This window comes from Anolis carolinensis, chromosome 2 (genome assembly GCF_035594765.1).
Source record: "Anolis carolinensis isolate JA03-04 chromosome 2, rAnoCar3.1.pri, whole genome shotgun sequence".
Classification (NCBI taxonomy): Eukaryota; Metazoa; Chordata; class Lepidosauria; order Squamata; family Dactyloidae; genus Anolis; species Anolis carolinensis.
The window spans coordinates 199,988,383-200,012,513 of NC_085842.1; the positions used below are offsets into that span (position 1 = coordinate 199,988,383).

A 24,131-nucleotide genomic window follows, 5' to 3' on the forward strand; every position below is an offset into this window, starting at 1 on the left:
CATGCATCAGATGGATTGTGTACTAGTTAACAAATGCTTATCCATAATAAATTAGTTTTCAACATAGTAGAAAATGCTGGCGGGCCTTCTTCAGTAATGTGGGGAAAAGGGAGTATTTTTCTTTCAATAGTATTCATTGTGCTGCAGGTCATACTGGCAACGCTAAAGAAACATCAACTGAGAGTGAGAAACATACAAAAGCATATCTCTTGAGCTTTTAACTTCTATGCTTTTTTGATCAAGAAGTTGGGGTGGGTGGTGTAGAATACTTCATTCTGCACTGCAAATATAAAAAGATAAGGTGAAAACCCAATAATGCCAGTGTTTAGTGGCAGAATATATGTTTTACGTGCATTGTGTCTTTTTCTGTGTACTTGATATATTCAGTTAGAAGTGTTGTAGAAGGACAGTGGTTCCCAACCTGTGGTCCACTGATGTGATGACTCATGGGCCTTGTAGTCCTGTTCCTAGTACTATTGTGGCAGATGAAGATGAAAACATGGGGTTTTCGCCGGTTCAACAAGAACTGGAGTCTCTTCACCTGCAGGATGTTGATGTTTGCCCACAAGAATTCAGCCAAACAGGCCTTGGGCAGAACTCCCCTCCGTTTCCCAGGAAGGAAATTTATTCTAGAGAAAGGGGAGTCAGGGAAGCTAATCGGAGAAGTCTAAGAATCGCTGCCAAACAAATGGCTGATTAGGTCTGCTTCCCTTGGGAAATTCTAAGGAGTCATGCATCTGGACAGAGTTGGGTTTCGCTTCTCGTTCTCTAGGGAAAGAGTTCTGTTGGCGGGAAAACGAGACCCAATATAGGTGTTTGGCGCGAGGGATTCTTTGCGGAGTCAATTGATCAGCTTGAGGAGAGAGATCGTGTGTGGACTTCGTAATCCCAGTTCCTTGCTTCCCGGATCAAGCTTCAAGCCTTGCCCTGTCTCACGGTTTTACCACGGACTCTGTTTCATGCTTCATGTTTGCCTTGTCTCCAGTCACGGATCTAGCCAAGAATCAAGTTTATTTCCAGCCTTGTTGTCAAGCTTCATTGGACTCTAAGACTCTGTTATTTCCCCACACTATTGCTTGGCAAAGTGTGTGTTTCGGTCAAGTGGAATTAAAACTTTGAACTCTAATATCATTTATTGGACTATACATTTTTGGACTATATTTGACCTCATTTGAAAGGTCTGCTTCTGAACTATATTCTTCACTTGTTTTTATTGATTTTATATATTTCTTTAATAAAGATATTAGATAGAGACTGGCCTCTGTGTAAGGTTATTGGTGCTCTGCTGCCAGGGTTCTGACAACTGACCACCAGTGGTCCACAGGAACTAATATGTGGTTCGCAGCTTCACTGTTACTACACTGTTGCTTCGAAACAGGTTACAAATCAGTTTTTGGTCAACTTTCAATTTGGTTTGGTTATTTGGTGTGCTGATTCAAAAAATTGCATTGGATAGACCACATCAGCTCTAGATTATTAAATATGGTTTTCTATAGGTGACCAGATGGCAACTACTGGATGGCATATGTTCTGTATCAAACTAGAACGGATATAGTCTATCCAATGCAATTTTCTGAATCAGCACTCCAAATAACTAAACCAAATCAAAAGTTGACCAAAAACTGATTTGTAACCCTTTTGGTACTAATATTGGAGAGTGGCCCCTGGTCAAGTGGTCCTTGGTCAAAAAAGGTTGGGAACCACTATAGTAGGATTACTAGGAAAATCCTTTCATTGAGTCCTTGACAACTCAGTGCTTGCTAACTTTTTCCACCATAAATCGTATCAGCCCAAATGAAGATGATTTGTGGGGTGTCTGAATAGGCACTCCAAAGCAAACCGGATTTCTTAAATCCACGGTCTGCTCCATATTAACTGACTATATGGAAGTAGCCTAAGTCAGGTGCTATGGGAATTGATGTTCAGAGCATTTACAGGCACATCATGTGAAACAGGTTGTATAGACCAGTGGTTCTCAACCGTTGGTCATCCATGTGTTTTGGACTTTAGTTCCCACAATTCCTAACAGCTGGTAAACTGGCAGGGATTTTTGGGAGTTGAAGTACAAAATACCTGGAGAACCAAAGATTTGAGAATCACAGTACCGGGTTACATTGGCCAGAGCTATTATGCTTTGACAGTCTTAATTTACATAAATAGAATAAAGTTTCTTCCTGTGTGTCACTGCATCATGTTAAAATAGCTGGATGGATTTTCACTAAATTTTGAGATTTTGTTTTGAATGGCATGTCTTACAATATAGGTTTGTTGTTTACATAAGGGTATTTTTAGAAAAGTCTGATTTAAATGTACACTTTGAGGAAAGCTTGGGGAATCGCTCAATTTTCTTAGTGGAATTTCAGAAAATTTGAAGTGTTTACCCAAGATATTCTGACTTAAAATACAGGTTCATGGTATATAGAAAATCCATTGCAAGGACTCTGGAGGCACCCCTTTTATTTTCCCATTCATATAGGATAGTATGCCAGATAATTTGAAAATGTTCATGAGTTAAATCAAAAAAAAATTTGAAGGCTTGCTTTGAAGAAAAGAAAATTTCTGTTTTTGTGCGTTGCAGCTCAGTTCTCAAATGCCTTTATTCTTTTTGCTGGAACAGAGTTACACAGCCACACAGTTCCTGCAACTGTTTGCAATAGTCTTATTCTTGTTAGATTGGCGCAGTGGGTTAAAGCCATGTGCCAGCAGGACTGCTGATTTGAAGGTTGCTGATCTGAAGGTTGCCAGTTTGAATCTAACCCAGGGAGAGCGCGGATGAGCTCCCTCTGTCAGCCCCAGCTCCATGCAGGGACATGACAGAAACATTCCACAAGGATGGTAAAACATAAAAATCTGGGCACCCCCTGGGCAACGTCCTTGCAGATGGCCAATTCTCTCACACCGGAAGTGACTTGCAGTTTCTCAAGTCACTCCTGACCAAAAAAAAAATCAATCAATAGTTCATAGGCAGCAACCTCTACATACATTCATCTCTAGAACCATTTGAACATTGAAATAAATATTGAAAAAAGTTAAGAATAGCCTTTTGCAAAGTTCAGGGGCACCTAAACTTTGCATTTGAGTGTTAGAATAATGTAACATTTATATTTCAGAGGAGCGGGTGAGGCCAAATGGACTGCTATTTATTTATTTTTTACTGCTAGTTCAGTGAATTTTCAGGATGGTAGACTACTGAAGACTGTCTGATGCAGGCTAAATGTATTTCAAATATTTTTAGCCACTTCACTACCGGCTGTTAACAGCCAGTGTATTTAGTGCTTTGAGCTCACAGTGGTTCTCGTATTGATTTACTAATAAACTCCTTTGCTGTAGATAAATACATTGTATTCCCAGTAAAGTCCTTTGCTGTCTTTTCAGAAATGATTCTTGCATGCATGGATTCTCAGTGATGTTTTCAGACAGCTCAGTATCCCATCAAGAAAATTAAGACAGTATACATTCCTGAAGGGGGAGAAAACCTTTCAGGCATACATATTTCTCTGTAATACAATTTTTCAGAATATTGTCACTGATTCATTATCACTGTTTTCCTCAGAGAACAACAGATTAGTTACTTTAAAATATGGAAAAAGGCATGTAGATTCGGAAGCACGATTAGAATCATTCAGACAGATGCCATGTCTATGGCTTGCCTGCAGACTAAACCGTAATGCCGTAATAGGAAACAAAACCTGAACAGAAAAGAAACCCCCAGGTGGATTCCTAAAATCCTCTGTGATTTAAATCAAACTGTTTTCTATTTAAGTTATATTGGGGAAAACCTGACATCATTATCATTAAAATTGGGAACAAAATCTGTCCCATATTGGAAAAGGTTAACAGTAAGCTGTAAGTGAAGGTAAAGGTTTTCCCCTGACATTAAGTCTAGTTGTGTCCAACTCTGGAGGTTGGTGCTCATCTCCATTTCTAAGCCGAAGAGTTGGCGTTGTCCATAAACACCTCTAAGGTTATGTGGCCGGCATGACTGCATGGAGCACTACTACCTTCCTGCCAAAGCGGTACCTATTGATGCACTTACATTTGCATGTTTTCGAACTGCTAAATTGGCAGAAGATGGGATTAACAGTAGGAGCTCACCTTGCTCCCTGGATTCAAACCTCTGACCTTTTGGCCAGCAAGTTCAGCAGCTCAGCGGTTTAACCTGCTGCACCACCAAATTCTTGTTGTTTATTTGTTCAGTCACTTCCAACTCTTCATGATCTTATGGACCAGACCACTCCAAAGCTCCTTGTCAGCCGTGGCCACCCCCTGCTCCTTCAAGGTCAAGCCAGTCATTTCAATTATAACATCCATCCATCTTGCCCTTGGTTGGCCCCTCTTCCCTTTTCCTTCCATTTTCCCCAGAATCATTATCTTATCCAAGCTTTCCTGTCTTCTCATTTTGTGGCCAAAGTACTTCATTTTTGCCTCTAATATCCTTCCCTCCAGTGAGCAGTCGGGCATTATTTTCTGGAGGATGGACTGGTTGGATCTTCTTGCGGTCCAAGGCACTCTCAGGATTTTCCTCCAATACCACAGTTCAAAAGCGTCTATCTTCCTTCACTCAGCCTTTCTCATGGTCAAACTCTCACGTCCATAGGTTACTACAGGGAATACCATTGCTTTAACTATGCGGACCTTCGTTGCAAGTGTGATCTTTCTACTCTTCACTATTTTATTGAGATTGGTCATTGCTCTCCTCCCAAGAAGCAAACGTCTTCTGATTCACTAATTACTAATCACTTAATCCATTAACTTGCTAATTTGTTCTTTTCCCTCCTTGTGGCTTAACTTGCTAGATTGCCTGATTAATTCAGGAGTTAATATTGTGCTGCAATGGGTTAATTTGCTTTACAACATACAAACTCATTAGTCTGGTTGGCTCTTCCTCTGGCAGATTTAGTAAGAGAAAAAGGTCAAAGGGGAAAGAAGATGAGTGCTGGAAGAAACATATCAAGTTGGCTCTGGTGCTAGGCAGTAAAAACCAGGAAAATAGCCAGAAAGCTGAAATACTGGAATTAGGGACAAATTGAAGAAAAAGGAAGAAAAAAACAGTCATAGAGGGGTCCGGTCTGTTTGCTTAGCCCTTAAGCATCCACAATCCCTACAAAATGTTGAATCTTTAGACTGGAAAGGGCAGTGCCCCTTGTGGTCTATGTGTCTTACCTATGGTTTCCAAGTTATTGTCTGCAAGTCCTGCCAGGTTTCCATCCAGAAAAGAAGGAAAAATGTAATGTTTGGACGCAAATATGGTACTGGTCTCTAGCACTCCAAAAACTTTTTTTTACTGGTCTCCCATTTCAGATAGCTTGAAATGTACTGACCCGAGGAATGTAATTTATTTGTATCAAGCTCTCCCTGTATTTTCCCTTTCTTTCTGAAAGTTTGGTGATTGAATGCACTTAAAGGTATCTCTATAACGTCCCAATAGAGAGCATCTGTTTGGCAAACTTTGGATATCTCAAAGGATAGAGATCTTAACTGCTGATTAGAGAAACTAGAGATTTGGGACAGTTAAAGCAGATTGCTGAGACATGTAAAATTATTGGGTTGCAGTTCAGGAGGTGTCTGAAGCCATGCCTTGTTGGAAATAATCTGTGGGACTTTGGGGGGGGGGCTGTGCATTTAATGTAGTTCAGAAGAAGGGAAAGTGCAGCTTATGGGATACATATAGACTCTATTCCCACTATCTATGATCCAAAATATCCCTTCAAAAATCATTCAGGAAAAACACTGGCAAAAATACAGTGGTGAATTTGCAACAAAACCACACCTAAGTCAGAAAAGTTCCCAAATATTGTTAAAATCCAATTAATTATAACTGATGATAACTTCCAATTGCAACATCTGGCTGCTTTTTGTCCAAAATTGTGGGTCCACAGATGTGAAAATATGGCCCTTTCCCATTTATTGACACTTGGCAAATGAATAAGTAACTTAATCAAAGGTGGCTAACCTGTAATCTCTTAAAGAGTAAAAGAATCTCCACTAATGTGTAATAAAGGAAACGTGGATTTCAGAGGCTGGCTAATTATTCAACTAAATATTGAGACATGAGGTGTGATTTCTAGTACAAATTTAAGCACCAACACTATTTTCCCACTATCTTAATTGTGATTGTGGTCCCAAGATATGTTACATTTGCCTAGTGGAAATCAATAATTAAACTTGGCAAATTCTGTGTTACCGATAGAAAAGGCACTTCCATTTAATCCTGTAGCATTAAAAAACTAACCTTTTTAAAAAGTTTTTTAAGGCTAGAAAACGATGGATAGCGTGCAGGGACACTGATTAAAACTGAGTCTCCAAAGGCCAAGAAACACAACATGAGTGTACATGTCATCTGGAAAGATCTAATTGAAAATACCGCAAAAGTAATACTGTACAGTAAAGTAAATACAGGCCAGTCACTCTTTCAGGAAGAATGGGATTCTACTGTCTCTATCCCAGCAAGATGTAGGAAGGGATGAGTAGTCTGGGAGCTTCTATCAATATATTTCAAATTAATTCTATTAATATATTCAAAATTAATTTAAAATAAAGATATTAGTTGCATCCTATTAACTATTATGAGGCACATTAGTAAAATAAATATGGAAATATGAGAGCAATATTTTTATGATAATCTGAGTATATATCCAAAATAATTATATTAATTTTGGTAGGGATGGAAAAGAGGGAATGGGAATATTCCATTTATTCAAGTGGTGACAAGTGGCCATTATAACTATGGAATTCGGGCTTAGGCTTGTTTTTTCTCCCCTACGCAGTCGACCTTCTCCTTCACACTGTATGCCAAACCCAGCACTTCCTTAGTTGCTGCCCTGTGAGCATAATTGCCAGTAATTGTATCATCTTGACAAATCTGGTAATAAGAACTGAGCTATGTCTGATAGTTTATAGATCTGCAGTGGGATTTTTCTCCTCTTCCTCTCCTCTCCCCCAATTAAATTTCAAATTTGAGTTTGTATAGCAGACATGCTCAAAATATCTGGCCTACCGAGACAAGTGCAACCTGTTTATTGATTTATTATTAACATGACAGCTGCTTCTATGTTTCCTGTTTTTTTTCGAGACAGGAAGTAGGCAGCAAATTTGTGGAGCAATCCACAGAGGATGGCTGGTGGTCAACATTTGGCTCCGCAAGTCACGTGCTTGATGGCCACAGTTTTCAGAAAATGATGGAATTGTTTTAGAATATTTTGGTTGCAAAGAACAGATCTGTTTGAAGTACCCTTAAAATAGAAATTAAGTTTCAGGAGACTGGTAGAATAACAGGGGAGGGGTGTATGACAACAGCATTGCCACTGAAATATTTTTGCTTCAAGGAGACAGCATCATTTCCAGACAGCTATGAAAGATAATGAAGAAATCATGCAGCATCTGTTGTTTATGACTTATTAAAAGGCACCCACGGAAACTGTAATGCCATCCATGTGGGATGTATTTTTCTTTTTGTGAAACATATTTCTGTTAGTAAATTTTCTTATAACAAGTTATGATTGCAGTTTAAATGGGGGGTGTCTATGTTATATGCTACATGCATGTACAGTAACTGATAGTGTTGTTCATGCAACCCAATCTCATTCATGTTTACTGAGAGAGAGGTCTTGGTGAGCTCTCTGAGGCTTACTCCCAAACTTGCTGTACATGGGATTGCGACCTCAGGAGCTTTTGGGCCTTCCCAGTCATAGAGCACAGCTGACTTTCTAATTTGTAACATAATTCTTCCCGTGTCCATTCCTTTGAAGTGTAATGAGTCCATTCTTTCCATGTATTAAAACCACAGCAGCAAAAAGATTCATACAAGGTCATTCAGGAACTCGTGATAGATCAAGGAACAGAACAACAATCTGCCAAGTTTAAGACTGATTCCTGCGGCATCATTTCTCTCTTATTCCTTGTCTGGGTTTGCCTTTTTTGAAATTAGTCATGTTAAAAGAAGGTCCGCAGAGGATTATATTGAGGGGAGAAATATCTTTAAGGTAGACTTGGATATCTTTCTGTTTGTCTGCTTTTAAGTTAAGATTGAGATTGTATAGTATTTCAGTGAATTGTGAGTTGCATATAAGTGTACCTTAATATGAACAAGGATGATTTAAAGATGGTGTACTTTAAAAAAACAAACAAACCTTATGCTTCCTTTTCTTTGGCTTTTTTTTTTTTTTTGCTTTTGTCATCATATCTTGTGTAAACATTGTAGTATTATTTCATTCTGTCTACTGTAATTTTATAGAAGGAGGTGTTAGAGTTTTGTGATATATTTGTCTAAGTGATGCATTTACATTATAAGCAAATTGATTTGTCAACAACTCCTTCTTTAACATCAGCTATTTTTCTAGAAGCGAAGACAAAGTTTTCATCTTCTTATAATATTATGCCTGCTGTTGGCTGTTGTCATTTTAGTCTTTGGCATTGTATGTTATTTGGCGCATAAATGTAAAACCAAAACATATAACTCTCGCTTTAGTTTTTGATGAAATATTAGTGAATGTCAGCTGTGTATTATTGGAACTAAATTTGAATGTAGGAAAAGTTAATAATTTAAAGGCTAAAAATATTACTGAATTACAGAATCTAAAAGTAGAGATTTTTCTTCACAAATGAATGTGAAATACTTGAACTAATCCCAAACAACTTTGTACAAAGTGAGATCCCATCTTAAATAACAAATTTAATATTCTGCAAAATGTATAATAAAACCAAACTTCTCCCCATTGTTGCACTGCAATTGGTTTAAAATAGAGGGACTCTCCATTTTCATAGTGTCAACTGACTGCAGATCAGTGCGTTTCATACCTAAAATGATGATGACATGGATACACTGACATGTATCTATATGAATTTATATCCTACTTTTCTCTCAATATGGTAATGTGTGCTTACTTGTAGATAGATGAGTTTTCCATGTAGGTTGTTCACATAAACTTCACATGAGAACTGAGGTAGGGGAAAATATTCAAAAACCGGTACTTCAGAGAGTTAGAATGAGATGTCAAAGCCCCCAATCCTAGAGTATGATGCAAATCCAACTTTTTTTCCAGGCAGCATACCTGGCATACCTTGGTCTGGTATTGCCAAAGAAAAATAAAATGGTCAGTACCTTACTGTATGAACTTCTGTTTAGGCTATGTGTAAAAGATGTCATACATACATAGAAACACGGGTATTTCAAAATCTGGAAAAATCCAAAATACTAAACACTTCTTGTCCCAAGTATTTTGATTAAGGGTTATTCAGCCTGTATTAGAAATGTAGATTTAAATGGATAATGTTATTGTTGCTATCATTTATTTATGCAGCACACTGCTTTACCTGAGTGGTTTACAATTTTGACAGTTTCCTACCCTAAAAGGCATGACAGACAAAGAAAATGGGTGGCAGTGGGATAGGGAATGAAGTCCAGCAGATGCTTGCGGCTCTTCTCTTGTTCTAGAGGCCACGGCAGTCACCGCTCAGATTGAGACATCCCATTCCTCAGTTAATGGGTATCTTTAATGTTTATTTTGTTTTTAGTCTGATAGTCAAATCTGCCCCTTATATTTCTTCTCAAAGTGTAGCCTGCATGCAATTTTTTCCCCTAGTCTTATATTAAAAGAGTAAACTACAAACAATAAAATATCTGTGTTGAAGACTTTCATGGCAGGAAACACTGGGTTGCTGTGATTTTCCAGGCTGTATGGCATGCTTCTCATTGTCAGACTATCTAAACCTACCCTATGATGGTGTTCGTCCTGTGAATCAAACAAGAAAGTGGTTGATAAGAAATCAGAATGTTACCAGGACCAGTTGATCACACCAGCAGAAGATCTCACTGTTGTTGTTTTTTTTTACTTTGGTCAAATTAAATACAGGCCTACAACTTATCATTGTAGTTGCTCGTGGATGTTGATATTGCACTAGCAATGAGTTCTGATACTGGATTTTTGCCATTATTGATTTATAACTTGTTGTGTTAGTGTTGTTGTTAAAAACCTATAATTACACTGATAAATGTGTTGTCGAAGGCTTTCATGGCCGGGATCACAGGATTGTTGTATGTCTTTCGGGCTGTGTGGCCATGTTCCAGAAGCATTCTCTCCTGGCATTTTGTAGCGGAACCTTCGTGCTACGGTTCTTGTTGGCGCAGTGGAGGAATTTGAAGACGGACAACTGAAGGAATTTCCCAGAAAGCAGTTTTATTTCGCTAATGGCCACTAGGGGTCCCCCTAGCACAAAGTAAGTGCTTCTCCAGGGGAACCGCCCAGTGGCATGCTGAGTGAACATTTATACACACTACAGGGTTCGGGTTATGCCCGCCCACAAGCAAATTCATTGGCTTAGAGTTGTGACGCTGCCCAATCGGTGCTGACTAGCAGGCCGGCTGCACCCTTTTTGTGCCGTGCTCACAAATCTTTCAGAGCGCCTGCGTACGCATGCTCTGTTTGTTTATCTTTAGCTTTCATTTCTTCAGAAACACATGATTTCCCAGAAGTCACATGTTTCTGTGAGTTTATGCACCCGGGTCGCTAGCTGTCGCCATCTCTGCCCATATATGGTATTTCCTGGGGTTCCTTAACCCCCCCCCGCCTCACTCCCCCATTTTCTTTTTGCGAAGCGCATGTACAAAAGCTGAAGCAAAGCATTATGGTTCCATCCAATCCCGCTTGGCTTGGAGTATGGCTATCTTTTTTTCAGGTAAAGATTGTGTGACACACCTAGTACACATTTGCATCATTATTGGAGTGCAACACATAACTATGAGAACAATGAACAATCCTAAAATCCCTACCAACAATATGTTCTTCAACCATTCTATTGAGGGTAACCAGCTAGTCACCCAGGAGAAGGGAGACCAACCTTCTATCTCCTGGACATTATTGTAAATTAACTTTTGTAATGACTCGATGTCATCTTCAATAGTATTATTCAAGTTATGAAATTTCACTACACAACGTCCTCTAACCATGGCGCATAACCCCCCCCTGGCCGCCAGTAGGTAGTCAAGGGCCAACTTATGCTGTAGGGCCATCTGGCTGATTTCTTCTACTTCAGACTGGATTTCCCGGAAAATTTTACCAGTGGCATTTATGGACTTTTCAAGGCGGCAAGTCAGGCCTAGAACACTTCTACGGTTTGCTTGAGCTACAATCCCTGGGTAAGCACCCAGTGTCAACAAGCCTGTGATCAGGCCTCCTCCTACACGGGAGGCTTCTGAACCTGACAGGGCCTTGTTGATAATGACCTCATCCGAGCATTCTGGTCCTAGAGGGCCTGTTTGCACAATGTCCCGTTTCAGGCGCTGATGCCCTTTGTGTAAGACCTGAACTGGGAATGTCAAATAACCCACACCGACACACTGGTAGTTGCCGGGGTGATAATTTGTGGCCCATTTATCAAAGAAAAACCATAGATTTGGATCCCTAATTTGCCATAACGGACAGAGGCTTTTACCTAGGCTCAGTTGGGTTAATTGTTGCAGTATGTTCATATAAGATTTTAGGCCCTCAATAGAATCATTCACACTAAATGTGGGATAATCTGGATACATGCTAGCCCACTCGGTTGCGGTTAGATTTAATCGTGAGACATAAGATGTATTAAATCGTCCATGTAGATAGAACCGGTCTCGACAATGGGAATAATTGCCTAATCGGGAAAAGAACGCCTGCCTAGTTCCCCAGTGTTTCCACTCAGAATTCCATATTCCCGATCCTCCACAACAGAAGCACAAACCCCTGGTGGAGGTATGGTATCTAAACCGTCGAAACCGAGTTTTATTTATCCTTTGCGGTATGCTAGAAAACACGGTAGGTGGACCCTCCTGAGCCTTGGACAATCCCTCCAACACAATCTGTGGTTCATCAATTAAATCGGGAAGAAATGAAAAATCTCCTACGGTGAGGGGGTGTTCATATATTAATGCTACCTCTTTCCCGTGCTGCTCAAACATATAATTGGCATGTTCTTTTATCCAATTCCCATGTGCTCTTTTTCCAAAAGAGAGAATAAAACTCAGCACAAATAATATACCAAACACAGTGCGCTTTCCTCCCCTCCTCATAGCTTGTCTCCCACTTTTTCCTCTCAAAATGTCTAGCCACCATCTCCCGGAGAGCGCCTTTGTTGGGCCATGCTGCGACATACTTGACCACCGACGCTCCGTTGCACCCGAAGGGATCAGCTTCATGGCCTTGTTGACCCCTTAGGGAGTTGCCGGATGATCCTGAGTCTCAGGTCCTCACCAGGAACTCGCTCCGTCCGCCACTCCTCAGGTGCTAGTTTTACACGGGTGTAATGTATCCACGGCTTAATCTCCTTCACCTTCACTGCAGTGGGGGTAGACAGGAGCACAACATAGGGTCCTCGCCACTTGGGTCCCAATGGCTCAATCTTCCAATCCTTGACCAGAACCTCGTCACCTGGTGAAAAACAATGTAGAGGTGTGGTAGGGAATGGTGGGTTCAATTCAGAAATGTATTTTTCTAACTGCTGCATTTGTCTGCCCAAAGCCTGAACCTGGGCCAATGTCTGTTTCTCTCCTATGAGGTGCTGCTCAGCTCCTGTCTCTAAGGCTCCCTTCAAGTTCAAAGGGGGTCGTCCATAGAGTCTTTCAAAAGGGGAGAGTCCTGTCCGTTTGTGTGGTGTACATCTGATTCCTAATAATGCCATGGGCAAAACCACCGTCCACGGCAATCCTGTCTCTTGGCAAAGTTTCCCAAGCTGAGCCTTTAATGTCCTATTCATTCTTTCCACTTTTCCAGAAGATTGGGGTCTATATGCACAATGTAACTTCCATTTTATGCCCAAAATTCTACATAATCCTTGCACAGCCTGTTGAATATATGCGGGGCCATTATCTGATCCAATTTCTAAGGGTATGCCAAATCTGGGAATAACATCTTTCATTAGAGCTCTTGACACCTCTACAGCCTTCTCAGTTCTTGTAGGGTAAGCTTCCACCCATCCTGTGTATGTGTCCACGAACACCAGTAAATATTTGTATCCTTTGTATGGGGGCATTTCTGTAAAGTCAGTGACTAAAGCTTCAAAGGGTACCCCACCCACATGTTGGACTCCTGGTGGCTTGAGGGGTCCTTCTCTGGGGTTATTTTTGATACATGTCCAGCATCTTCGGGCTGCTGCTGCCGTTAGGCTATGTAATCCATCGATATACAACTGTCGTCCTAGCAGATTTGCCAATGCCATTTTTCCTAAATGTGTGTTTTGGTGCATGTGTTGGACTAAGTGCCATGCCAAGTCCTTAGGGACGTAGACACGGGCGTCTGGCATCACTATGAGTTCTCCTGACCACTGACCCTTCTCCTTTAAGGCCCATTCTTCTTCCTCTGGTGTATATGTAATGTTATGTTCAGTTAATTCTACCTGTAGGGCCATTACCTGATGTTCAATATAGGGCAGCCTAGCTGCCTCTTTGGCTGCCAGATCAGCCTGCCTATTTCCTTGCACTACGGGATCGTCTCCACGTTGGTGCCCTTTACAATGCATCACAGCCACCTGCCTTGGCTTCCAAACCGCCTCCAGGAGATCCACAATCTCTCCAGCATGTTTCACGCACTTTCCTCCAGACGTGAGGAGCCCGCGCTCCTTGTACAGTGCTCCATGTGCGTGGAGGGTGGTGAAGGCATATTTTGAGTCTGTGTAGACGTTAACCCGCTTTCCGCTTGACAATTCCAACGCTCGGGTCAGGGCAATCAATTCGGCCTTCTGGGCAGACGTCCCCGGGGGCAGTGACTCTGCTTCCAGCGTCTCTCCCCCCCACCGAACAACCGCATAACCTGAGTGTCTTTGATTATTTTCCATAAAGGAGCTTCCATCTGTGAACAGAGTGTCGTCCACCTTAGTTAGTGGCACATCCTTCAAATCCGGTCGACTGGAGAATACCTCATCCATCACCTGGGCACACTGATGGATCGTGGTGTCTCCTGGAGTCGGGAGCAAGGTGGCCGGATTCAGAGTGGAGCAAGTCTCCAGGGTCACCAGTGGGTTGTCACACAACAATCCCTCATATTTCATTAACCTCTCACTTGTGAGCCAGCGCGGTCCCTTAATGTCTAACAGTGCCTTAACGCTATGGGGCACCTTAACTGTCAGTGGCTGTCCTAGGGTCAATTTATTCGCTTCTTTGATTAAATCTACTGATGCTGCCACAGCCCTCAGGCAAGGTGGCAATCCACGAGCCACTGTGTCCAATTGCTTTGACAAGTAGGCAATCGGCCTTTGCCATGAACCTAGTGGTTGAGTCAATACTCCAACCGCTGTTCCTTCCCGCTCTGCAGCGAACAGAGTGAATGGTTTTTCCAAATCGGGCAGTCCTAATGCTGGAGATGACATCAATGCTTCTTTTAATGCCTTAAATGCCTGTTGACATTCTTCTGTCCACTCAAATGGATCTTCTCTTCCACCTCTCGTAGCCTGGTACAGTGGCTTAGCCAACACGGCGTAGTTGGGGATCCACTGTCTACAATATCCTGCTGATCCCAAAAATTCCCGCACCTGTCGCCGGGTGCTGGGAGTGGGGATGGCACAAACAACTTCCTTTCTTTCAGCTCCTAACATCTTCTTTCCTTCGGTCAGATGGAACCCCAAATATTTCACCGTGGGACAGCACAACTGGGCCTTTTTCTTTGACACTTTGTAACCCTTTTCTTCCAATGTCTTGAGAAATCTCAAAGTATGCTCTTTACAGCCCCCTAGTGTCCGGCAAGCGATAAGCAGGTCATCTGCATATTGAAGCCAAATTCCCTCTTCCTTAGGTATTACAAAATCCTGTAAGTCTTTGGCCAGGGCTTGACCAAAAATGGTCGGGCTGTCCCGGAACCCCTGAGGAAGGCGTGTCCAAACATACTGGGTCCTTTGCCCTGACTGCTGAGATTCCCACTGGAAAGCAAAGATCGGTTGGGATACAGGGGCCAATCGAATGCAAAAGAATGCATCCTTTAAATCCAATACAGTAAACCATTTGGCAAATGCTGGTACTAGACTCATCATGATGTATGGATTTGGCACTACCGGGGTTAGGGGAACGGTGACTTGATTTACAGCCCGCAAATCTTGGACTGGGCGATATTCTCCTTGTCCTCCTGGTTTCTTGACTGGGAGCAGGGGCGTGTTCCATGGGGAACTGCATGGTACCAATATCCCATGCTGCAGAAGTCGCTCTAGATGCTTTCTGATCCCCTGCACTGCCTCTCGACTGACGGGATACTGTGGCTTGCATATGGGCCCCATTCCTCTTTTCACTTCCACCACCACCGGTGGAACATATTTAGCTAATCCTGGAGGATTATCTTCTGCCCACACTAAAGGAGTCTCATGCCATGGCCATTGTATTTCTTCAGTAAAAATCCTAACTTGAAACAGTCTCCATTCCTCTTCCATGGGAAATGATAGCTCCACTTGTCCATTCTTCATGAACTGGAGTTGTGCTTGTAATTTTGATAAAATGTCCCTTCCCAATAAAGGGACTGGGCAGTCTGGGAGATATAACATCTTATGCTTGACCTGATGTCCGGCCAGATTGCAGGTGCGTTCCTTAAGGAAGGGGCACTTCTGGGTCTTCCCAGACACCCCTATTACTTTCGTAGTTTCCCGAGTTGGTGGACTAATTTTTGTATTTACTACTGATTTTTCGGCACCTGTGTCCACTAAAAAGTCCAATTGTTGGTCCCCGATTTCAAGTGTGACCATCGGCTCCCCGGGGTCCAACAAAACAAGAGCCTGGCTTCCTCATTCCTCTCCTCCATCCATATCTTCCCATTCTTCTTCCATCACAGCTGCTGCAGCTATCACCTCTCTTGCAGGAAAAGGTACGTAGTTCCCACGTCCTCTTCCCCTTCCTGGGTTTCTTCCTCTCTCAGGCCTTCCTCTTTCTCTCGGTCCTTCCTGACTTCCTTCTCTTCCTTCTGGGCATTCACCTTTCCAGTGTCCAAACTTCTTACATTTAGCACATTGGTCTCGACCTAACCTCCGAGGGGGCCCCCTTCTTCCTCCTTGTCCCCCTCTGGCATATCCTCCTCTTCCTCTCTGTCCACTTGCACTTTGTTCCATCATGGTAACTAATGCTTGGTATTCCTGCTTCTTCTTCCTGTCCTTCTTCTCTTCTTCTACCTGGTCCCTCGCCATATAAACTTGATCTGCGAGTGCCAACAATTCATTCATAGTCTTTCCTAGAAATCCTGGTTGCTTTTGAATCTTTCTCCGGATGTCAGGAGCCGCTTGACTGATAAAAGACTGTTGAATCGCCCTCCTACCGTTTTCATCCTCCAAATTATACGGGCTATACTTTCTATATGCTGCCTCCAGCCTTTCCAAAAAGGCTGTTGGTGACTCAGATTTTTCCTGTACCACTCCCTGAATTTTTACAATGTTGACGGGTCGCGGCGGGCCCCTCTTTACCGCTTCTACCAATATACGCTGGAATCCTTTCAGTCTCTGCAAATGTCCTTCTTCTGCGGTGTCCCATTGGGGATCTATTTCCACAGGAAACCTCTGTGCTCCCCACTCGGCTGCATCACCATCTTGTGGGGCACCAACCTGGGCTATGGCTACCCCATTATTCAACACTGCTCTTCTCTCCTCTGATGTGAACAACATATTCAACAATTGTCTGCAATCTTGCCAGGTGGGATTATGGGTTGCCATAATCCCTTCCAATAGCCTAGCCATAGCTTGGGGTTCTTCACTATAAGGTGGAGTATTATTTTTCCAATTCAAAATGTCACTACTACTGAAAGGCACTACCTGGTATGCTTGAACTATCTCATTCCTGTTGTTTATCACAGGCACCGTTCTCAAGGGCATCTGGAGGGCCGGTCCGGTCGGTGAATCACCAGACCACACCGGAGCTCCATGTCTCCGAGTTTGTGCCGGAGAAGCATCACTGGGCATCCGTTGTGACTTCTTCTTTTCCTTTGTTTCCTCCTGATATTTTTCTAGGCTAGGATAGTGTTTCTTGGCCGCTTCGGTTGACTCCGAAGAGTAGGGTGGGGGTCTCGTTCCTAGTGTGGGGGCTGTTCCCTGGGGTGGGGGGGGCGGTGGCAAGGGTGGCGGCAATAATTCCTGTTGTCTAGCCTGTACACTCAACTGTAAATCTGGGTAGTCCTCCTCATTGGATTGGAAAACTTCCTTCTTTTTCCCCTCCTTCTTCACCACCATACATTTGCCATTCCTGCACAGTCGAACCCAACCTGGATCTTCTCTAACTACCCGTTCCCACGTAGCAATATAGACCCACTGGTTCGGATGATTCACAGCACAATATTCTTCCACTGTTCGGATCAGTTTCAGATCCCACGTTCCTTCTACTTGCCAACCTAAACCAAAATCTGGCCATTCTCCCTGACACAAATTTCTCAGCCTATAATCTCTTAGGTCCCTTGGATTCCCTGCTACGGCTCTGCTAGCAAAAGAGCCAAAATTATCTAAGATGCATTGTAAGGGAGTGGAGCTCTTTGAATTTTTCCCTCCCATCCTGCCTAATAGAGGGGACTGTCCTGGCCTGGGCACCCGGCCACTCACGGCATGCGTCAGGAAACACAAGACAGAACCCCTTTCTACCTCCCTGGGAACTTTTTTTTGTCCCTCCCAGCGCTGGCGTTCCCTTAATATCTCATGCAAACCCCTATACTTGCCAGATTTCTGTAGACGTCGGACCAACCTTCGCCCCTGGGCTTTTTCCCCTGGATCCTTTTCCTCCTAGCCGGTTTCTGTGGAACCTCGCTGATGTTGCAGCTCTCACCGTCAGCCGGCGTTGGCATCAGAGGCAAGCACCGCAGCCGGTCGTGTAGTATTCAGGGGCCCCTTCTCGTCTCACGGTAGTTGCCTCAGGCCCCCACCGCTGAGTTGAGGCCGTCCCGCCAACGGGATCCGTCTCCAAATCTCCTGGCCCGTCTTATAGGAAAAAATCACGTCGGGGTCACCAGAAAATGTAGCGGAACCTTCGTGCTACGGTTCTTGTTGGCGCAGTGGAGGAATTTGAAGACGGACAACTGAAGGAATTTCCCAGAAAGCAGTTTTATTTCGCTAATGGCCACTAGGGGTCCCCCTAGCACAAAGTAAGTGCTTCTCCAGGGGAACCGCCCAGTGGCATGCTGAGTGAACATTTATACACACTACAGGGTTCGGGTTATGCCCGCCCACAAGCAAATTCATTGGCTTAGAGTTGTGACGCTGCCCAATCGGTGCTGACTAGCAGGCCGGCTGCACCCTTTTTGTGCCGTGCTCACAAATCTTTCAGAGCGCCTGCGTACGCATGCTCTGTTTGTTTATCTTTAGCTTTCATTTCTTCAGAAACACATGATTTCCCAGAAGTCACATGTTTCTGTGAGTTTATGCACCCGGGTCGCTAGCTGTCGCCATCTCTGCCCATATATGGTATTTCCTGGGGTTCCTTAACCCCCCCCGCCTCACTTTCACCCACATCTATGGCAGGCATCCTCAGAGGTTGTGAGGAATACTTCTGGAACATGGCCATACAGCCTGGAAAACTCTCAGCAGCCCAATAATTTTTTCTCTCTATTTGTTCAGAGCCCTGTTAGAAATGGATTACATCACAAATCACTGTGGGTTCTTGAGTTGAGAATTGGTGACTTGTTTATCAAACTAGGGAGGGCAATTATTCTCACAATCAGATAACATATATTCTTTAAAGAGGTTTCAAACATACTTTGAAAAGAGGAAACGGGGCTGATGCTGTTACATGGAATAACTATTTAACAGTTCAGATCACTTCTTCTAAATTTCTGAAATAGATCATTATCTAGGACAGGATGATTTGAAGCAAACGATACCTCCTTGGATTAGTTCTCAAAATAGGACCTATCGTAACAATAATGGTGTAGGTGTTGGTATCTCCCTTCCCACCAATAGTTCGTCCAAATGAGACCCGCATTGATATGAAGTTTATCAGCATGTGAGGAAAAAAGTGATGTTGCTATTGCTGCTTTGGAAGCATCAATACATCTCCATAGCTACCATGAATTAGCAACTTCTGTTTGATCCCTGGCTCTTCCACCCTCCACGTAGTTATACTTGCAAAAACCTGGCCATTTTGGTGTAGAGAACAAGTGAGCTTGATGAGTCTTAAATGTTCCAAATTGCCCAGATGTCACCTTTTGCCTTTGTTTTCCCTTTTCCAGTACTTCTTAGTCACTTACCCATTATTTTTTGTTTCTTTAGCTATTCCTCCTAAATTGAAGGAGATGAAAAACCAGGAATCTGCTGTGGGTCAGACGCTAGTTCTCAGATGTGAAGCCCGTTCTGAACACCCCTCTCTCAAATTCAAATGGTTAAAGAATGGAACGGAAATAACAAAAAGAAACAGACCAGGAAATATCAAAATCAAGAGTCCCAAAAAACAAAAGTAAGTATACAGTGATGCATTTTAAAAGTTGAGGTGTTAAGGGGAAGTGGGACTACGCACCAAAAATGCAGGCATCAGTATTATGTGCAATAGCATGCTCAACAAAGTGTTTTGATGGTTGGAAGGAGATGATTAATGGAAATAGGTTGCCACTTTATTTTTCCTGGATTATTATAAGATGTTACTGTGGCTATATTGTGTTACATAATAGTTATAACTGTTCCAGAGATAAACTTTCTTAAGTATTTTATACCTAATATGATGGTCTCTATGTAAACTGACATATACTGAAAGCACTTTAAACCTGGAGCCCCTGGTAGCATAGTGGACTAAAGCCTTGTGACTTGAAGGTTGGGTTGCTGACCTGAAAGCTGCCAGGTTCGAATCCCACACAGGGAGAGCGTGGATGAGCTCCCTCTATCAGCTCCAGCTCCATGCGGGGACATAAGAGAAGCCTCCCACAAGGATGGTAAAAACATCTAAAACATCCGGGCATCCCCTGTGCAACGTCCTTGCAGACAGCCAATTCTCTCACTCCAGAAGCGACTCAAGTTGCTCCTGACACGAAAAAAAAAACTTTAAACCTAACCAAGTTAATTTGTATCCTTCGTATTTGAGACTCTTACCACCTACTGATGTTTAGAGAAGGTGGTGAAGAGACCTGTTACTTTCTTGAGTCCCATCTACACTGCCACATAATGTGGCATAGGAAACGGACTGACCCGAGGCATCCAAATTATGCTCCAGGCCAATCTATTTCAACCTAGAATAAACCTGAGTTTCCAGGTTTATTCCAGGTTTTAAAAAATACCTGCAAAGATCAATACCTTCTAGTAAGGTCCAAATCTCTGCAGGTATGACGGGTGAGGGGATTGTTGCCTGAGATTGCCATGCACAATCTCAGGTGGCTGTCCCCATAGCCTTCCCACCTCTGCAGGCTCAGGTAGCCTGGGGAGCTTAAATGGCAGTGCCACCTCCCCTCCCTGTAACCCATTTTGCCCAAAACTGTACCTTAAAGGCCTCAGTACCAAGGCACATTGCTTCTCTGGGGATCTTGGCATTTCAAAATGGATGGCATTGAGGTTTGGGGTAAAAAAGGTAAAGGTAAAGGTTTCCCGTGACGTTAAGTCCAGTCATGTCCGACTCTGGGGGTTGGTGCTCATCTCCATTTCTAAACCAAAGAGCCGGCGTTGTCCGTAGACACCTCCAAGGTCATGTAGCCGGCATGACTGCATGGAATGCGGTTACCTTCCCGCCGGAGCAGTACCTATTGATCTACTCACATTTGCATGTTTTCAAACTACTAGTTTGGCAGAAGCTGGAGCTAACAGCAGGCTCTCACTCCGTTCCCCGGGTTTGAACCTGGGACCTTTCGGTCTGCAAGTTCAGCAGCTCAGCACTTTAACACACTGATCCACCGGAGGCTCCGAGGCTTGGGGTAGGATACCCCTTTCCTGGCATCACTTTGCAGCACCAGGAGATCTAGAGAAGCCCCATGCCTCAGTACTGGGGCTTTTAAGTTATGTTTTCAGATTAAATGTGGGCAGGGAGGGGAGGGAGCCAGTAGCCATATCTGGTCATATTTGATACCAGTGACTAGCCACCCCCTTGCCAAAAAAGTAGGGTTTCTGCCTTCTGTGTGGAAGGACCTTTAATACATGTATATCCCACACTTCTGCTGCTTAATTGCTTGTTGGCTTACTCATCAGATACTGTGTGTGAACAGAGTAGCTCCAATTTATTCCATCCTTCTTCACAAAAGTTTCTGGATCCAGATAGCATTACAAGATTTTGTGTGGCTGAATATCTGATACTTGTAATTTAATGAGATTTCCCATATTTGTTTTGTCTGCGTGGTGCATTGGTTTGGATATAAAAAAACTTGGATGTGTTCAGATCCCTGTTCTGCTACGAAAGCTACTAAGAAGTCATGATTGTTGTTTCTTAATCTAATTTATCTCACAGAGTGATTGTAAGGCTGTGTTGTAAGTAACAAAGTGGGTTTTACCGAGTTTTCCCTGTCTGATTGCTGCTGGATCAGGTATCAATGCACATGTGTCCTCCATGCTGCTGATTTTGGCGGTATGCTTTTGTAAGAAGGGGAGAAAACACAGTTCTTGTGGCTTTATTTTAAAACAATAGACATCTGGAAAGCATACTATGTTTTTGTCATGGCTGCAATACTATGTCCCAAACAGCAGCCAGAATCAAAGAGAGCACTTAACCTTTAAGAGTTACAGTTTTTGTGTGGGTTTTTTTTTTACTTCTTACAATTATAATGCCAGACCACTGAAAATTTAAATGCTCTCTACTGTGTTGTCCTCATCCATCATTGTGTTAAAGGTAGTGATGGATGAGCTGGGAAAAGTTTGCTAGAGTTAAACCACAAACCGAGTCTGATCGATTGAAGTAAGGTGATTTTTTAAGGGGTTTTTTTGGTCCATGCCTATGCAGGAAGGTCGGATAGAAGAGGATTCGTCCTATCACATCATCAGGAAGGTGACTCATATCCTGGTGATTTCAAGTTGTCTTGAATCAAGAGTCAAGCATTTAAACAATTTCTTATTAAAATCTCTATTGTTCACTTCTATACACTGATTTAATATGTTATCTCAAAGAAAGTTTAAAGTTACTATATTTATTTTTCACATCATCCAAACACCAGGTTTTTTATATTAGAGAGCATTTCACCATTCACTATTTTTGTTAAAGTTTTTCATAGCTTGGGAATATTGGGGTCCCTTGGAAACTTATCACATTTCTCAGTGAAAAGATTAGTAATTGGTGGTCCTTGAAAACTTATCAGAAGTTTCTCAGAAAATTAGTAATTGGGTTTTGATCATTATATGGCCTAAATCCAACTGCAAATCTCAACTAAACAATACCTGTTGAATGAATTACTGAATGATAAGTTAATACTAATCGAAACCCCACTAATTCAATCCCAACGAGTAGAACATTGATCTATACAGCTAGTGTCAGCTAGAATAGACACATTAATTAATGGAACTTGCTTAGGTGTTACCATTCAACAATTAATTCATTCTCCCCTCCCCTATTTTCCTCATATGCCAGTGTTATTTAGGGTACTGTGTGACTGACATGACTCACATCGTGCCTGCTGGTTGTCTTAATAAAGAGAATGAAGGACAGTGAACAATAATTCACGTCTCCAGGCCACGTAAGCCCAGGGAACACAGTATAACCATGGAAATAGTCCCAGCCAATTTTCTCAGAAATGGCCCAACTGTTTACACGGGCCAAAGTTGTGGTGTTCTCTGGATTCTGGGTGAGAATTTGGAGCAACCCACGGCTTTGGTTAACATGGTCCACAGTAGCGTTAAGTTGGTTTGGACTACGTTAAGCCATACCAGCTCTGTGGATCATTTAGCTGCCATGGTAAGTGTTCCATGTAAATGTGTTCCTAGCCTGACACTAATCACTCCTGCTAAAACAAGAAAAAACATCCACATAAAAATGATAGTGTATTGTGATATCTACGTACACCGTTTGCACTCAGAATATCTCATAATCATGCTGTTTTCATTGGTCAGTGCATTTAAAGATGTTTTTAAAAATACATTGGCAAACCCTATTTCTGGGACTTTTACAGAGGTTCTACCTTTATCTGGTTGCCATTTTTGTGAATGTTACGAATGTGGTTGTTTTAAATATTAGTGTCTTATAGTACAATTTAATTGCATTTGTTTTAATATTTTCTTTGTTTAATTGCTACTTCATAAAAATTTTATTATTAAAGCATGTTCACTTTTGAGTAATAAAGAAGTTGTTATTTTAGATTTGAAGAGATTAGCATTATCTTGAAATTACTTCCTTGTTAATTCAACATTTTATTAGTCTCATTTTGTTTTTAATGAGAAATAAGATTGAAAAAATATCAGTTCAGGCAAGCAAATGGTATCTTCAATGCAACACATATTAAAGCAATTATCTTGCAAATATTTAGATTTTGTACGTTCAGCTGATTGCTAGAGGCACTGTTATTTTAGTTGTGAATCATGGGGGGAAAGGGAAAATGTTAAGCAAAAGGTGTAATATTTAGCCCTTTTCAGATACTCAGAATAAATTTAGGGTTCATTTTAGAAGCATTGGTAACACTATATGAAACATTCATCTCTTTTTTGTGTGAGTTCTTTTGCAGTGCTATACTGTTTCCATACAATGATCTCAAACGTTTCCTTATTTTTGGCGTCAGTTTTTGGATACTGTCCATTTCTTGCAACAATAAAGTAAATGCCATTTTGTTTCTACAAAAGGAGCAACAACATTATTGTATTCACGATATAGCTATTCCCACTCCCAAGGATTATTTATTAATCCCTTCAACTCAAAAGAACATAATCTTGCTACAGTATTTGCAAACCGGTGAAGGATAGGGTGTAGCATACCATACAATCCAACTCTCTCTATTTGGCAGAAACAGTTCCTATTAATCCTTTGGCCCACTTTAGTTGCTTTTAAAATATATCACATCCTCTCTCCTCCTCTTATGGCACATTTCTACTGGTGGCCACTTAAGTTGGTGTGAAACTGGCAGATAACAAAGTGGTTTCTGTGTACAGATGATTAGATGGGAGGTCCTGGAACCGATTTGAGGCATAGATTTTGCTTCTACATATTGCAGAGGCTAGCTTTGAACCAGTTCCAGGGTCTGCAGAGAATGCAGGATGGGTTTTTTTTCCCAAATTCCTTTGCCATAATGTGCTTGTGCAGATTGCCAGAATGTCCCATTGCTTTAGCCATAAAATGT

The 24,131-nt window shown here is 42.2% G+C and overlaps 2 protein-coding genes across 13 annotated transcripts in view; one reads left to right on the plus strand and one right to left on the minus strand.

Annotated features, from left to right (window-relative positions):
• Positions 1 to 24,131, plus strand: part of nrg1 (neuregulin 1) — a 761,412-nt gene that overhangs the window by 535,887 nt on the left and 201,394 nt on the right. For all 12 annotated transcript variants that reach the window (XM_062971531.1, XM_062971528.1, XM_062971525.1 and 9 more), the window contains exon 3: positions 19,177 to 19,360. In XM_062971531.1, the coding sequence (XP_062827601.1) occupies positions 19,177 to 19,360 (184 nt within the window). The remainder of the gene's footprint in view (positions 1 to 19,176; positions 19,361 to 24,131) is intronic.
• LOC134296469 (uncharacterized) lies at positions 15,714 to 17,744 on the minus strand. The gene has a single exon (XM_062971532.1). It carries the CDS (start codon positions 17,467 to 17,469, stop codon positions 15,727 to 15,729), a length of 1,743 nt encoding a protein of 580 aa, XP_062827602.1. The 5' UTR covers positions 17,470 to 17,744; the 3' UTR covers positions 15,714 to 15,726.